Genomic DNA, 18,456 nt, shown 5'->3' on the forward strand with positions numbered 1-18,456 from the left:
TCGTGACGATTAAAGACAACTCGCCCTTCTTTTTCACGAACTCGCCCCTTTTAAAAAATATCGATCCAAGCTAATTTACCAACTCGCCCCACAATTGAAAAGGGTAAAGTACCATTGGATTTATACGTCTGACATATCGCCCAAATTACTATGGATAAATTAAAATTAGATGGACATTTTGAATTAATATAGGCATGTTGTCTATATTAATTCAAAATGTCCATCTAATTTTCTCAGTTTGCTGATTAAAAAAAAAATATGCAAAAAATGGATTTCATCCCCAACACTGATCAACAAAAAACATCTGTCAGAAATTCTTTTTTCACACTCGGTTTTATAATGGCATTGCAGTTTCTTTGACCTTTAACTTGTGCACGTAACCGTTATTCTAAACTTTTAACATAAAATCTATAGACATCAATCTAATTAGATTATAGATCTCTATCAGTATGGGGAACAATGATTTAAATTGTACGGATCGTACAACCCACCTAGGGCTAACAAGATCAACAAAAGATGAAACCCGAATAAATGTAGATAATCGCATCAGTTTAGCCAGAAGAACATTATACTCGCTCATAAAGACTGGTGTACATGGCTCAAATGGTTTAAATCCTAAATCTTCATATAGGATCTATCAAGCATACGTCCTACCAAGGCTACTGTACGGGCTTGAAACTCTACATGTGAATTCTAAAGAAATGTCGCTTCTTTCAAGCTTCCACCTCGATAACTTGAGAAAACTTCAGTCTCTTCCGAAAAGGACAGCATGTGCATCAGTATACCTACTTCTGGGAGCTCTACCGCTTATTGCTGGAATTCACAAAAGACAACTTAGCCTCTTATTTGGTGTTCTCAATAGCGACAATGAAACTATTAGATCACTAGCTATGCGTCAATATATGTCCGGAAGATCAACAAGCTTCTTCACCAAAACAGCAGAAATTTTAGAGATGTACAATCTACCTTTCTTTCTGGAAGTATGCGAAAAGAAGTTTTCAAAAATAGAATGGAAAAAACGGACAAAATCAGCAATAAACGGTCATTGGACAAACAAACTACGCCTAGAATGTGAAGAAAAATCAACTCTACAAAATTTAGCAATTTCGAACTTAACAATAGGTGTCACACATCCTGTTTGGGCTACAGTTTCTTCATCAGTTTCAGATATTAGAAAAGCAATTACAAAAAGCCGCATGTTAACGGGAACCTATCTATTACAAGCTCATAGACACAGATTTAATCAGGCCGAAGTAGACCCGATTTGTCCAAACTGTAGAACTGAAAACGAAGACCTATGTCATGTGTTAACAACTTGTCCATTGTATATGAACATCAGGATAGCATTATACACTCCAATTAAGAACTTTATAATGAGTATTATATCTGAATCAACATGGGCAACTCACTTCAGTAACCGTGAGGCAATATGTACACTTATAGTAGACTGTCAAAGCTTCGCAAATCTGAACATTATACCGAACAACCCAGAAATACTTGGAAAGATTGAAAATATGTCCAGAATATACTGCTATGAAATTCACAAAAAGAGACTATCAGCCGAGATATAACACTTCCTTAGGTATCACAGCTCCCCATAAAGACACTATTGACAATATATACCACCATGTGTCTATATCTGATATATATATCATAAATAGTAAAATAGTTGCCGTTAAAATACTTTAGTGTGATGTTTATGCATAACTATTTAGAACGTTAATATCTGCTTGCTTAACTATAATATACACCATATATACAAGCCTGTGTACTGCAAGACTTTAAAATTTGAGTACAATGTAGAACTAACTCTTATAACGCAAAAATAAATCATTGCTTATTAACAGAGATATCAACATTAGTTAGCAAATAACCATCTGTAGCATCTTCTAAATGCATAGTATTTTGGCTCCCATATGAATGAAGACCTTTTAATTCATAAACTCTATCCAGTGAATTCAACAGCCAAAATAGTTCGTAATCTACATCCTGGATAATGAATGGGTAATCTGTGTATATAATATGTACATTTCTGTAAATAAATTTTGTGCATGTGCAACGTTCTGGTGGAGGATTTCATTACACTTTGGAATAACTTGTGAATATGTTAACATTTTTAAATACTAATCCGTTAAGGGAACACAGCTAGCTGTGTGTGCTCCAACGCTGGAGGGATCTACATAAAGAAGAAGAAGAAGTATACACATGATAAATAGATATAGGAAGATGTGGTGTGAGTGCCAATGAGACAACTCTCCATCCAAATAACAATTTAAAAAGTAAACCATTATAGGTTAAAGTACGGCCTTCAACACGGAGCCTTGGCTCACACCGAACAACAAGCTATACAGGGCCCCAAAATTACTAGTGTAAAACCATTCAAACGGGAAAACCAACGGTCTAATGTATATATTTTAATTATGGCACTGGCTACGGTTACATGGAAATATAACAATAATAAAAATATTATTGTTACATTGGAGACTAATTGCCGGAATGCAAATTTGGGTAAGGAACTGATTAATTACGAAATTCAATGTAACAATAATTATTGAGGCTACGGTTACATTGAGTTATTGTTACATGAAAAAACGGCAATGTGCGATGGGACTAGTAATATGCACTAAATAATAAAAGTTGAAAACATTTATTTTATATTTACAATGCATACAATTATTAAATACAATTTCTTTATTTATTTTTATTTACAGTTTCTACAGATTCGATTTTGAAACGAAATTACGTTCTCCAAGGATACATGTATACAGAAGTTCACAGTTAACAAACTTTGCTTTTGATTATATCATTTTTTCAGAACTGCGTTTGTATAGTTGTATGAAATTTGTTTCTTGTTATTAAATCAGTTTCGTTTAAAAACAATCCAAATATAAAAAAAGAAGATGTGGTATGATTGCCAATGACACAACTATCCACAAAAGATCAAAATGACACAAACATTAACAATAACAGGTCACCGTACGGCCTTCAACAATGAGCAAAGCCCATACCGCATATAGTCAGCTATAAAAGGCCCCGATAAGACAATGTAAAACAATTCAAACAAGAAAACTAACGGCCTTATTTATGTAAAAAAATGAACGAAAAACATATATGTAACACATAAACAAACGACAACCACTGAATTACAGGCTCCTGAAGTTTTATTTTTTTTCTCCCAAACCAAACAACAAACTATTGAACTATAATTTTCGCCTTTTGACACTTCTTATTTATGGTAAAATTGAAAATGGAAATTGGGAATGTGTCATCTTAAAAGCAACAACAACCCGACTATAGAGCACACAACAGCCGAAGGCCACAATGGGTCTTCAATGTAGCGAGAAACTCCTGCACCCGGAGGCGTCCTTCAGGAAGCCCCTTAACAAATATGTATACTAGTTCAGTGATAATGGTCGCTACGCTAAACACAAGAAACTAAAATTAAAAATCATACAAGACAAAGGCCAGAGGCTCCTGACTTGGGACAGCATCTTTAAAAACATCAAAACCATTAATACGTAAAACTATTCAAACACAATTTGTTGAATAATAATATTTATTATTTGTTATTATTACAAGTTTTATTTGGTACATATGAAAGAATTAAGCAACAAAACTATAGGAGACATAAATTTAATAAATCCAGCGTATATTGCTGTTTTCATGTAACAATAACGCAATGCAACTGTAGCCTCAATAATTATTGTTACATTCGTAATTATATATATAGTCGGTTCCTTTCACAACTTTGCATTCCGGCAATTAGTCTCCAATGTAACAATAATATTTTTATTATTGTTACATTTCCATGTAACCGTAGCCAGTGCCTTTAATTATACTGTAGCCGACATAAGACAAAGATTTATTTAGGGTCGGTATATAAGAAATATAATTACAAACATCAACTCTAAGAGCTATATTTATTTAAGCATTTTCCTATCATGAAATCTTAGATATTTCGATTTAAACCTAGATTTAATGATATTTCCGAATATATCCATAACCATAGGATAACGAGTAAGTTTGCCCATAACAGAACAAAAATTGGAGCTGTTTTTTAATACTTAGCATATCAAATCGTCGGTTATTTTTTTCAGCTGGAAAATCTTTTGCTTGAGTTTTTAGTTTCTTGTTGTTTCTTGCGTACTATAACATGTCTAATATTATTTGTTTGTTTGTCTTTTTCATTTATATATATAGCGATGGCCATGTCCGTTCATTTTCGATTAATGAGTTTGAATGTTGCTCTGATTTCTTTCGCCCCTCTTACAAATATAATGGCTGTTTCCTTATAATTAAATGCTTTTCATGAGAGAGAAAAACGCAGAATATGCCCGAAGACAAGAATACCCCGCTTAAGTATTTTCATGTTCATCTATATCTTTTCTTTTCTTGCGTTTATTGTGATTACATCAACAATGACTTTTATGTCAAGCCGGTCGCAGCGACTACCTAATAAGAATCTGAATAAAAAGTTGCAATTTCGTGTATTATCTAGACATGGTTGGACGAAGCTAAATGATTATCCAATCTAATTGAAATATAGAATTCGGATTTTGTTACACTACCAAAGTTCTATATTTCAAATAGATTGAATGATTATATTAATTCATATATAAGAAAATTAGGTTGCAATAGTGGCTCCAGAATGAAGACAGTGTGATATTTGAAATTTGAATGGTCAAATTAATGATGTAGATAAATATGCTTTTGAAAACCAAACAATCCAAAAAGTTGTGCTAATTATAAAATAAGGTCGTTTATTCTTGGTGGTGGAAACACTCAAGTATTATGATTGTTTTGAACTTTGAATTACATAAGTTTGAATTTACCATGTTACAGGAAATCTGTTCATACCAGTGACAAGGAAATTGGAAAAAATCGATCGTTTTTCTATCTTTCACAAAGACACAATAAGTGTTTTTATTTTTGAACAATTTTTTATCACTTAATACGAGGAAGTATTTCTCTAAAGTTTGAGCGTTTATTTTATTAATGTATTTCCTGTTGCCTTATTTACAAACGTATATTATAAGTTTGTGAATTCTTCAGAACGATATTCACATCTGATTCAGTATATATGAAAGATGAACGGAAGAAAGTTGTAAGAACCAACCGTACGTATTTTCAATTTTTAGCTTGGTATTAATGACAAAAATACAGTCCTTTAAAATAATTATTTAATTGTAAATGAAAATATCTTTTTGATATTATCAAAATATTTTCTTTGTTCTCTGGGGCGATATTTTAAATCAAGACAGTAAACTGTAATTAGTGAATCACTGATATCATGAATATTCATTGACCAGGTATTTTAACGCTAGTGGTTGCATCACTATTTGTGCAATTGGACGTTTGTAATTGGCAACCGATAATCAAAGTAGCTGTCTTATCATTGTTTATCATTGACACAATTCGATTTTGATAAGAAGTGACGACCTCTGCATCAACAAATTGCCCTTTCTATTTGGCATTGTTCCAATTTCTGGAAATGGGATAACAATTCAGACTTTTGACGCTCGTTACAAACATTTTAATTGAAATATGGAAAATCTTTTACATAGATCAGTCTCCAAAATCAGTCGATCTTTATGGCAGATTTGTTTTGCATGTAAAATGATAGATTTCTTTTCGGGACCAAATACTTGATTCAAGATTTGAAAGACTATTTTTCGCATAGTACAAATTCAAAGTGCAATTAAAAAAGATTTATCCTAAATTTCGTGTATTCTATTCAGATATGCATTATTTTGAATATAACATGATTTTTATATCTCTGGAGGTATATGCAAAACTTCCTTCTATGATTTTCAAATAAAATTCATATAGTCCTCAGTGAATAAAAAAATAGATTAAATCGCAAATACCAACCACCTACAGTATAGGCCATTTATTCATGGTACTCCCTTTAGTATTTACTTCAAACAAAATTTGTCCAGATACAAGCGCAATTGTTGTGCGCATCGCAATTGGTATCTGATAAATAATAAGATTGTTTTAATGTGATTTTATGAGTTTATGTAAAACTTTGCTATTTTTGACATTATCGAAACAGCGTAATATTTCTTTACATTTCAATTGCTACGGATATATATGATCATGTTTGATTTCAGATTGTTTTGAGAACACATGAACATGAGGCACATTCCTTTGATGTTTTTGTTTGGATCAGTTCTGCAGACAGTGAATACACGAATTAACTCAACAAACGAATTTTGTTTCAAATCGCACTGCACGTGTAACAAGAAACAGAAAAACGCATACCCAACTATATCAGTCCTATTCAGGACCGATAACTCTGTCGAGAGATAATATCGGGTATCGATATTGTTAAAACCAGACCAAACGTATTATAAGTCTCTGTTGGAATGTATACAATAACTCTTTTTTTTACACAATTTAAACTTTATATCGATTCATTGCCTGGATCTATGTTAAAATATTGAATTAAAAAATAAATTACAACAAAATCATATTCAATGATCGAAATTCATTTACATGTAAATTAAAATTTGAATCAGAATATTTCTTTGAAATAATTATAGAAACATATAAATATTTGAATGCCTTTTAAGCAAAAAATAGTTTCTTTTAACGAAATTTTTATCATATTCATATTTTCCTAAAGTTTAAATATAACATACTTCTTCTGATTTGACACGGGAAGGAGAAGATATTTATTTGTACATTTTAAACTCTGGAAATACATGTATACACACTGACAGGATGTTGAATGTCACCTGATTGCTTTTGGTTTGCACGTCTACCTGACAATATATTATGATGTAACATTATAACCCAAGTAAGATTTCACCTGTTCAGTCAAGGAATGAAATTTTAAAGGTATAGAATACTTATCTATTATAATAGGTCATTGGGTTTTTTTTCTCTTAGGATGAAAACATTTTTTTTTGTTTTAAAAGGAATGTATAAATATATTTCTAAAGAAAGATAAAATATACAGAAAACTTGAAAAACACCTTTAAAAAAAAAATAGAGATTTTTTTTATTATAGACTTTGCAAACTATTTTGTGGTAACAGTATCTCCTGGATGCATATCTCAGTGTCAAAATAAATGTTCCCGTGTCACACTTAAAATATTTTTTTTTATTAAGAAATTTTTAAATCAATGATATCGAAATATCACTAAAGGAAAATAACAGAAACATCAGAGATTCTTTATGAAAAATTAAATATAATCTAGGAAAGTCTTACTATGGAAATCATTGATTTGATGCAACATTTTCAAATGATACATCAGCCGCCATTTTGAAAAATCTCGGAAAATTCTCTTTTTTAATTCGATGTTTGACCGAGTTTGCCCTGAAATTAAACTGTTTTAAGTAGTATTCCTTGCTAGCTATATGTTTGAATATACTTAATCGATTTGCAAAGTTTGTGTTTTATTTACAGAATTTCTTTATTTGTTGTTAAAGTAGACATAGGTATCGGTAATTTAGCATTGCGTCAACGGAGAAATGACGAGAAAAAGTGCATGTTTTACGATTCCGATTTGACCGAATTAAATCAAAAATTAAACTATTAGGACCAACATTGTTTGATAGAAATATGTTTGAATATAAAGGATTGATTTGCAAAAGTAAGAAAACGCATCAGGTTTATGAGAAAATTAAACTTTATTGAAGCATATATGCATTTCATATGGGGAAATATAATACAAAATGGCGGCTATTATACGTCACAAAAGTCACGTGATGTCTAACTTAGTTGGATATGGCAACCTGCACAGGACTTGACTATGTTCCACATGTCCCTAAATTTGTTGAAGAATTTGAATTAATCCATAACAATTTCAGCGATGTCAATTTTTCTAGATGGTTTCTATCAAACATTACCAAAAATAATATCATCAAATTCAAATTGATCGCAAATTCTATACAATATTTTAAAAAGGACGTTTTTGTGGATTTTATTTCTTTAAAATCACTGGAAATTTCAGAGGAAAAACATTTAAATGTAACTAGTCTAAAAAATGCGTTGAATTTTGTTAATACAACGCGTCTCAAGAACATTAATTTGTATGGAAATTATTGGAAACTGTTTCCTTTTGATGTTTTTGAGGCAATCAGTCTACGAAAAGTGACAACCATATCGCTTGAAAAAAATGGACTGACTGAATTCGTGTTCCCTAATTGGTATACTGATTTAAGAAACTTAAAAAAGATCAACCTATCAAAAAATAATATCATATATTTAATTCTGGATGATAACGTAAAATTATTGGCTGACACAATTGTTCTCTCGGGGAATGATATCGTTCGTATTCCAAACTTTTGTGATACAATGAACAAAAGCAAAGTTCCGATGCTTCGAATTCTGATTTTGGACGGCAATGCTTTACCTTATTTATATCCAAAATGTTTCAAGTGTTTGCCAGCATTGCAAAGCATAAATCTAGATGCAAATAGGTTAACCGTTTTAAGGAATAATACCTTTTCAGAACTACCTCAATTAAAAAAAGTTTTCTTTCGACATAACTATCAGCTGAAAACAATAGAGCCTACGGCTTTCAACAGCACGTCGTTAATCAGTATATATTTTGGAAACAACAATTTTCGATTTGACAGGACTAATAACAAGTACACTAGGTTTAATGCAGAACATATATTTAAACACTCGCCATCATTACAAATTTTAGATTTAACGAATAACTATCTGCCGTCTGAAAAAACTACACTTGGTCTGATGTTTGCCCACTTGGATGAGATGACATATTTGATGTTACAAGCGGTAGGTTTGAAGGAACTTCATCCTAGCTTTTTTCGAAATTTGACATCATTAGAGAAATTAAATCTTGAAGGAAATTTCATAAATTCTTGGGCTCCAGAAACTTTTGCTAGTTTGCGTAGCATACAGTATATAAACTTAAGAAATAATTTGATACATGTACTGAACAAATCGTCTTTAACTGAAAATATTTTGAACCAGCTAGAACAATTGAATCTTGCAAAGAATCCGTTTACTTGTACATGTGACCTCATGTGGTTCCGAAACTGGATTCGAACAACAAAAGTAGACTTGGGCTCAAATTTTCCACGAGCGTACACGTGTAATTTTCCTGCTGAAATGCGAGGTCGATTAGTTATTAAATACAATCCAACCACAGAGAGTTGCGAACAATCTGATCCGTTTAAAGTAGTCGCAATAATTTTGTCTTCATTTGCATTTTTAGTGATAATTGTAATTTTATTAGTTTACAAGGGTCATACCTATATAAGGAACTACTGCTATATTATCAGATTGCATAGACTTCGAAAACAGGGATATTTACGTCTAAACAATAGGAATGATTTCGAATTCCATGCGTTTGTAGTCTACTGCGATGCTGATAGGGAATGGGTTCATAATGAATTCATCAAACGCATGGAAAATGAACAAATTAAGTTATGTGTTCACCACCGTGAATTTGAACCTGGAGTCCCAATTACAGAAAATATAGACAAATATATGAACAAATCGTGGAAAGTTGTGATCATTATGAGTAATGATTTTGCTAGTAGCGATTGGTGCCAATGGGAATGTGATTATGTTCAAGAAAGAAGACGCCGGCAAGGAAAAGATGCATGCGTTCTGATCATGCTGAAGGCGATTGATGCGTATCACATGACCAGTGGTATAAGGTCCTTGTTACATACAACACCGTATCTACGCTACAAGAAAGGCATAGGGGAAGCTTTGTTTTGGCAGGCAGTGCTGAATACTCTTAGAAGACCACTAAGTGTGCCACCCATGGCCATCTAATATGTTCATGGAAAATGTAACAACTTTTTATCTTCTGTTGTTAATTGCCATTTCCGTGAATAACACGTTCCTTTGACTCCTTAAACATTTATATTAACATTGTGTAACAGATTTGTTTATATGATATTACTGATAATATACTGTTGTCATTTAGTGACGAATCTGGTATTTTGCAACCAAATAAATATTCACTGTTATTTTTGTTTGTTTTTTTTTGTTTGTGTTTTTTTTTATAAGGTTTTTGATAAAACTACAATGATTCAGTTTACATTTTACCTTTAAAACTGGGAATTTTTGTTTTTACATTAAATAAAATTATGTCAACAAGTGCTAGTACTGTTAATAAAATTTCTGTATGAAATAAACATCAGAGATTATTTTTAGTTGTAGTTGATCATGACCTCTGACAGGTATTGTTTCACCAAAAGACTTTAAGCATTGGTTGTAAATTTGCATATATAAATGAGATGTGTTCATAATTTAGGGTATGCTAGTACATGATTTTTATGAACGTAAAAATTGGTTAAAAGATTTCGAAAGCTGTGAAAATAACACATAATAACAAAAAAGAACGTTCTTCAAGCATATTTTCCGAAGATATATATCAGCATTCCTTGGTACGATATATATGTTTTTTTTAAATTTTGTACTTTTACTTTGTGATTTGTTTCCTGTTATCCCGATATCATAGGGTAACGCATTTCCGTGTATTGATCATAATATATCTGTATAACTGTCTTCAATGTATCTATTTTTATTGTGTTAAATTTGTACTTTGCATTATTATTGTATGTCATATCGGTATATATAGCAAGGCGTGTTTCCTGTTGTGTCTTGATTATAGATGTATAACTTTCTTCTGTAAAACTTTTGTTGTCCAACTGAGCAAGATTAAATATTTAATTTATTTGCAAGTAAGTTTTAGATCTTGAAATTTTGACCAGGTATGTACATGTCTACTGTTGATAGTAGTTTGTTGACCTATGGATACTTTTTGCTTTGTTGTCCTATTCAGTATGGGCCACAGTATCTTCTTTTTAATTCATCGATGTTTGAAAGTCCTTTTTTTAATTTTAAATAATCCAAATAAAAGTGTTTACTTACACAATAACAATGTACGATACAAATAACTCACTGTTTTCAATTAAAGAACTAAAGTACAAATCTAAAAAGTAAATCGAACCTTAAAAAAATGAAAATTGAAAAGAGTTTTTGGTGTTAACTCAGGTTTCTGATTTGATTGCCCCTGCAATACACATGTACTGCTATACACTACATCCAGGTCTGACTTTCATCCAGCCACTTACTGAGTGATACTTGTATTTAATTTACTTAAAGCTCTAGTAAAGTTATAATACAATAAAAACATAAGAGGATGTCGTATGATTGCAGCTGATGGCTCTCCACCAAACACTAAATGACATTAGTGACAGTTGGTTGACAAACACGCACAATGATGCATAGGTTTGCATTGAACCCCTAAGGAATCTACAAATCCATCTGTTTTCTAACGAAACAACTTAAACTATCTCAATTAAAATGACCATAGGTCTTCGTATATTTATCATTTCATCTTAGAATTCATTGATCATGAGTGGTTGTTCTTATCTTTGTTGTCAATTAATAACTTTATTTGAATTTCATTCCCCACGATTCATTAGAATTTTAAACTAAGAATAAAAGAAGTTGGTGTTAAATATAGCCAGTTGCACTAATTTTTGCCAACTACATCATCATCTCAGTACATGATTTTGTTCAGAATTGAATTTGCATGAAATTCAATCCTCATGCAGCCAGCTTTCTATGACAGTTTGTCATTAAAAAGAAAATCATTTTATCGTTTACCATATTTAGAAATTCATTTTGCCAGAAAAAATATTATTAAAAATACTTTCTTTATATGAGGTTAGATGATTTTACATCTTAACTTTGGTGTTTTCACAATGCCTTTTTTCCATCGACAGTTATAGGAGTATTGAATTTCCTTCAAGAATAACATTCAGATCATATGTATTTAGCGGCAAGGAGACATGATCGTACAAAGTGTAATATAGTCGAAACTAAAATAAATATGTCTCTGGAATAGAATAATTTAATAATAAAAAAACGGTACATGTCTCAAACGCTGTGGTTTTTCTTTCGGAAGAAAAAGTCGAAAGCCTAGAATAAGCCACATTAAATTGACGCTTGTGAAGATAAAATAACAAATATAAAATACTGCCGATAATATATGAAAATAGATAAATAAATTCGATTGGTGACTTGAGTGGTTTTTGGTTCGTAGCATGAGTTGTATGTTCCTAAGAAAGCTACAATTTATTCGAAAAATACCTTTATGGTCTAAATACTCATATAGTCCGACCCGTTAATATATAAAAAAATCTAATACTAATATGGTCCGACCATATGTGTATTGTTGGACCATATGAGTATATGGACATAGTTATGACCATACGCTTATGATTGAAATATTGATATGTTTCGAATAAGAAATGATATAGTGCAAGTTTTCGTATAAAATGTTTGTTCAAAACGTCAGTTAAACATATATGGAAAACGACATCGACGTTTTTTCTGAATAACAGGAGAAATTAGATTGACATTTTACCTTGCCACCGATGGCTCATTAAGTGATTTTAGAGGCTCCAACCATCAGGCAGGCAAAAGCATTTAATTTCCTTGTTCAAATAAGTGGGTTTTCTGTTGGCTGTTTTTGACAAAAACTGGTGAAGGAGCTATACAGTTTGTTTTCTGATCTTAAAAGTCAGTCAACAATTCTTAGTTTATGATATAGCACGGCAAATCGATCGACTCGATTTCCCTTACCGAAGGCTCAACAGTGGTTCTAGAATCGAACGGTGACAATTGAATGGTCGAATCAATTTCGTAGATGTATGTATTGAAAACCAAACAATTGAAAAAGTTTTACAAAATTTGAATGAGGCCATATATAATAAACTTTTTTAGGTGAAAAAAAACCGAGTGATTCTAATAATTTTAACAATTTCAGAATGTGCATTTACAGAAAATCTGTTAAGCTGACGAAATGATGGGCAGATCAATCGTTTTTCGATCTTTCTCAAAAATTTAATAAGTGTTTTATTTTTAAACAAATGTTATATCATTTAAATGAGGAAGTATTTCTCTAAATTTAAGCGATTTTCATTTATGTTAATAATTCTTACGTATATTGAGTCCATACATTCGTCAACAATTATTCACATTGGATACTAGCGGTCTTTGGAAGATAAACATAGGACAGTTATATTAAGACAAACCGTACGTATTTTTAGCTGCTTACCAGAAATAAACAGCCATCTAAAGTAATTATTTGTTAAATATATCTTTTTATAATATAATCAAAATATTTTCCACATTCTCTGTGATGTTTAGGGTACAAATCAATCATATTTTCTTTTGACTATTTTAACGAATTTCAAAGTGACTACAGCATTGCGTTTGTGCCATTATATGTCAAACAACCAATAATTAATTGATTGTGTTACTAGAATTCGATTATGATAAGAATAAGAAGACTACCTCTGCATCACCAAATTGCACTTAAAATTTAGCATTAATCTTATGAGGGGAAACGGGGTTTGATTCAAACCACTGTTAGTCTCTGTACTCATTCAAATATTTTATTTAAGGTAGGAAAACCTTTTGCCTCGACCAGACTTCAAAAATCAGTTCATAATTATGGAAAGTTTGATTTATGTATAAAACTAAAACAAAAATCGGGACCATGCATATGTATACAGCTAACATAAAAAAACGCATTTTTAAATGTTGCCGATTGTAATTATTTATCCGTACATTTTCAGTAACATAAAAGTTATTTGATAAACATTTATAACATAGATAAAATTCTCACATGTAGTCGGAAGACAATATATTTATGAATGAACACTTTATTTTGAACACGTTAAATTATTGGTTATCAAAATAATAATAAAAAAGATGTGGTATTGCCAATAAACAACTCTCTACAAGATTAAATGACGTAAAAGTTAATAACTAGAGTTCACAGTACAGCCTTTGACAAAAAGCAAAACCCAAATTGCATAGTAAGCTAAAGGACCCCCGAAGGATTTATGTAAACTATAAAAGAAAAAGTTTAAATATATATTATATACAGCAAAAAACGACATCCACTTATTTTAAGGCTCCAGACTTGGGACAGTCACGTTCATAATGTGGTGGGGTCAATGAAATCAGAAACGCCACTAAAGACACGGGCATAGAAAACAACTTGGAATACATAACCATTGTAAGACGGTACTCTGTTTTTTCGACGTTTATTCATTCACTATTATTTTGTTTGTCTTCTAAATTATTTAAATGTCAGTGATGCATAAGTATAAATAATAAAAGAACATTTAGTAACATCGTTTCCATGTTAATCAGTTACCGCCATTTCAACTTTATTTTTCACTCCACATATCGACACAACATGATACATACTAATAAATTCAATTACCTTATAATGTAAATCATCATTAAAACGAACATATTCAATGAATGTCATTTTTAATGAAGATTCATTCGATAATTTTTCGAGAAATTGCAATTGGAAGTGCAATTTCTGAATTTTCACGTACTTTAACGTACATTCTATTTGTCTATTCATTAATTTAAACAAAATTGAATTTAGTTTCAATGGAAGTAAATGTAATAATCGGCTACTTTTTGAAGATTTTGAAAAGAAGTTCAACTAGTCCTAAATGCATCCATATTTCATAAAATCACATATACCATCGACTAACGTATAGTCAAGTTCCGTTTTGGCATTTTCATCAATGATTCTTTTCAAAAAACATTTTTTTCCGGTTATTCCGGGTACATGTGTAATTGCTGCACGCACATCGCATTGGTTTCTAATGAATTACTATACTTTGATGTGTGCGATTGTCGTTTTGTGTTGTAAAACCTCTTTTGCGTTTGATTTGATAGCCACAGCTAAACATACCTTGGTGCAGATATTTATGATCATGTTTGTTTTCAGATTGTTACCATGATGATGCATATTAATTTGATGTGTTTGTTTGGATGGGGTCTGCAAATAGTGAAAACACGTATTAACACAACAAACGAATATTGTTTTAAATCATATTGCACGTATAACGAGACAGAGAAAAGCGCGACCTGTACAGGACTTGACTATGTTCCACACGTCCCAAGAAATGTTGAAAAATTAGAATTAAGCCATAACAATTTTAGTGATGTCAATATTTCGAGATGGTTTTTATCAAATATTACCGGAATTAATATCAAAGAGATCAAATTGATCGGAAATTCCATAAAAGTTGTTGAAAGTGACGTCTTTGTAGATTTTGTTTCTTTGACAACACTGACAATTTCAGATGAAAAACAGTTAAATGTAACTAGTCTGTGTAATGCATTAATCTTCGTAAATACAACTCGTCTCAAGCGAATTCATTTGTATAAAAACTATTGGAATTACATTCCTTTTGATGTTTTTGAGGCAATCAGCCTCAGACAAGTGACATCCATATCGCTTGAAAACAATCAGCTTGCTACCTTCAAGATCCCTGATTGGTATACGGAATTAAGAAACCTAAAAACAATCAATCTATCAGATAATAATATCATACATTTAAATCTTTACGATAATGTGACATTATTGGTTGAACAACTTGATCTCTCAAGGAATGATTTTGTTCGCATTCCAACTTTTTGTAATAAAATGAAAAGAAGCCAAGTTCCGAAGCTTAGAAGTCTGATTTTGAACGGTAATGCTATACGTTATTTATACCCAAAATGTTTCAGCTGCATGCCATCACTGCAGAACATAAGTCTACATGCCAATAGATTAACGATTTTGAGGAATAATACCTTTTCAGACGTACCTCAATTAAAACATGTCTTCTTTCAATTTAATTATCAGCTAAAAACGATACAGCCTATGGCTTTCAACAGCACGTCGTTAATCAGTATACATTTTGGATACAACAATTTTCGATTCGACAAGACCAATAACAAAAACGCCAGGTTTAATGCAGATCAAATATTTAAACACACGCCGTCATTACAATTTTTAGATTTAACGAATAACTATCTGCCGTCTGACAAAACTACACTAGGTTTGATGTTTGCTCATTTGGATGAGATGAAATATTTGATTTTACAAGCAGTATGTTTGACAGAAATTCATCCGAACCTTTTTAGAAATTTGACATCCTTAGAGAAAATAATTCTTCAGGGAAATTTTATAAGTTCTTGGGCGCCAGAAACTTTTGATAATATGCGCAGCATAAAGTATATAAACTTAAGAAATAATTTGATACATACACTGAACAAATCATCTTTGTCTGAAAACATTTTATACCAACTAGAAAAATTGGACCTTGCAAAGAACCCATTTACCTGCACATGTGACCTTATGTGGTTCCGAAACTGGGTTCGAACAACAGAAGTAAACTTGTCTTTGACTTTTCCAAAAGAGTACATATGTAATTTTCCAGCTGAAATGCGTGGTCGTTTACTTATTGAATACAATCCAACGCCAGAGAGTTGTGAACCAACTAATCCGTTTATAGTAATCGCAACAATTTTGTCAACATTTACATTTGTGGTGATAGTTGTAATATTACTAGCTTACAAGGGTCACACCTATATAAGGAACTGTTGCTATATATTGAGATTGCATAGACTTCGAAAACAGGGATATTTACGTCTAAACAATAGTGATGATTTTGAATTCCATGCGTTTGTGGTGTATTGCGATGCTGATAGGGAATGGGTTCATAGTGAGTTCATCAAACGCATGGAACATGAACAAATTAAGTTATGTGTTCACCACCGTGAATTTGATCCGGGAGTCCCAATTACAGAAAATATAGACAGGTATATGAACAAATCGTGGAAAGTTGTGATCATTATGAGTAATGATTTTGCTAGTAGTGATTGGTGCCAATGGGAATGTGATTATGTTCAAGAAAGAAGACGTCGACAAGGAAAAGATGCATGTGTTCTAATCATGCTGAAGGCGATTGATGCGTATCACATGACCAGTGGTATAAGGTCCTTGGTACATACAACACCGTACCTACGCTACAAGAAAGGTATAGGGGAAGCTTTGTTTTGGCAGGCAGTACTAAATACTCTTAGAAAACCACTAAGTGTGCCACCCATGGCCATCTAATATGTGGATTTGAAATTATGATTCCTAGTTTTCCGATTATTTTGGTAATTGTCATTTCCTTGAATTTGATGTTCCTTGACTCCTTAAAGAGGTGTACTTTTTCTAAATTATTGGACATCCGCATGTTTTCAGTGACATCACTGATTCTAACGAACTTAATACTTTTTTTTGTCAAATTTTTTTCAGGGGGGAATATCATAAATTTCTCAAAAGGTATAACAGATTTAAATACAAATACAGGGTCTTTATTGTGAAAGTATGATTTCACATTGTTCATGATTTAAATTGAATTGGAATAAAGTATTTTAAAGGAGAATTCAATATAAACTTTAGCTGAAACGTTTTCATTACTTTGTTTGAAAACAGTGATAAATAAAATGTATGCATTTTATACATTTTTTTTGTTTGTTCAATCATTAATGAACGTAATATATTTATATTTGGTGAAAGGGACAGTAGCTACGAGTTACATAAAAAATATCATTAGGTTTTGTTTGTTCAATCATTAATGAAAGTGAAACAGTGAAACAATCATACGCTGGTAGCAGTCAGTATGGTTAAATTATGTCAAAATAAGCTAAGAAACTTAGATGATGAATTATTCACTTGCAAATTTATATTTTTTATAGATACTTACTTACTTTTTTATGCTTATTATAATAGAAAATACAGAAGACATCATGCATTTTTTTAATAGGCCAAAAAAAATTAACATATAAAGGTATTGCCCCCTCTTATAATGTTTACAAATTAAATTACAGAATGTGTTTAACAGTGAAATGTTAAACAAGAAAAGTCTGCCCAAAGTAAAGTAAATATCCAGAGAAATATGATCACATGGAAAGATCGTTATTTTGAGATAATATTTTTTTCAAATGAAATGTTATATAATAGGGATGTTCTGGTATCTAACAGAAAACCCTTGCCGTTTTTAGCACAACTTTTTTTATCTTTTGGTCCTCGATGCTGTTCAACTTTGTACTTGTTTCGGCTTTCAAACTTTTGTATCTGGCCGTCACAAGTAGGTCTTGTGTGGACAAAATGCACTTCTGGCGTATTAAAATTTTGAGCTTGTGGCCTTTTGGTGGCTGTTGTTCGTGTGTTTCTTTGTCAATTGTGTTTTTTTTTTTTTTTATATATAAATTTATTTATATTGTACTCCTTTGGTGTTGTATTGTCATTTTGATGTTATATTTCACATGGCCATAAAAGTGCGAGATTGCATGCCACAAAACTAGGTTCAACCCACCATTTTTTCCTTTAAAAATGACATGTACTTAGTCAGGATTATGGCCATTGTTATATTATAGTTCGTTTCTGTGTGTTTGTTACATTTTAATGTTGCGTCGTTTGTTTTCTCTATTTTTTTAGTCGCAATTCACATTGCGGTAAGACGTGCCACAGTACTTGTCTATTCCAAATTCATGTATGTGGTTTTCATGTTATTTTTGTTATTCTCGTAGGATTTTGTCTGAAGCTCGGTCCGTTTCTGTGTTTGTTATATTTTAGTGTTATGTCGTTGTTCTCC

At 31.5% G+C, this 18,456-nt stretch overlaps 1 protein-coding gene across 1 annotated transcript; it reads left to right on the plus strand.

Moving 5' to 3' along the window:
- The first annotated feature begins 8,227 nt into the window (after window positions 1-8,227).
- LOC134697536 (toll-like receptor 13) lies at window positions 8,228-17,606 on the plus strand. Its single transcript, XM_063559817.1, has 2 exons — window positions 8,228-9,754; window positions 14,769-17,606. Exons 1-2 carry the CDS (start codon window positions 8,306-8,308, stop codon window positions 16,926-16,928), a joined length of 3,609 nt encoding a protein of 1,202 aa, XP_063415887.1. The 5' UTR covers window positions 8,228-8,305; the 3' UTR covers window positions 16,929-17,606.
- The last annotated feature ends 850 nt before the right edge of the window (window positions 17,607-18,456 follow it).

Source organism: Mytilus trossulus, chromosome 14, assembly GCF_036588685.1.
Source record: "Mytilus trossulus isolate FHL-02 chromosome 14, PNRI_Mtr1.1.1.hap1, whole genome shotgun sequence".
In the NCBI taxonomy this organism is placed as follows: domain Eukaryota; kingdom Metazoa; phylum Mollusca; class Bivalvia; order Mytilida; family Mytilidae; genus Mytilus; species Mytilus trossulus.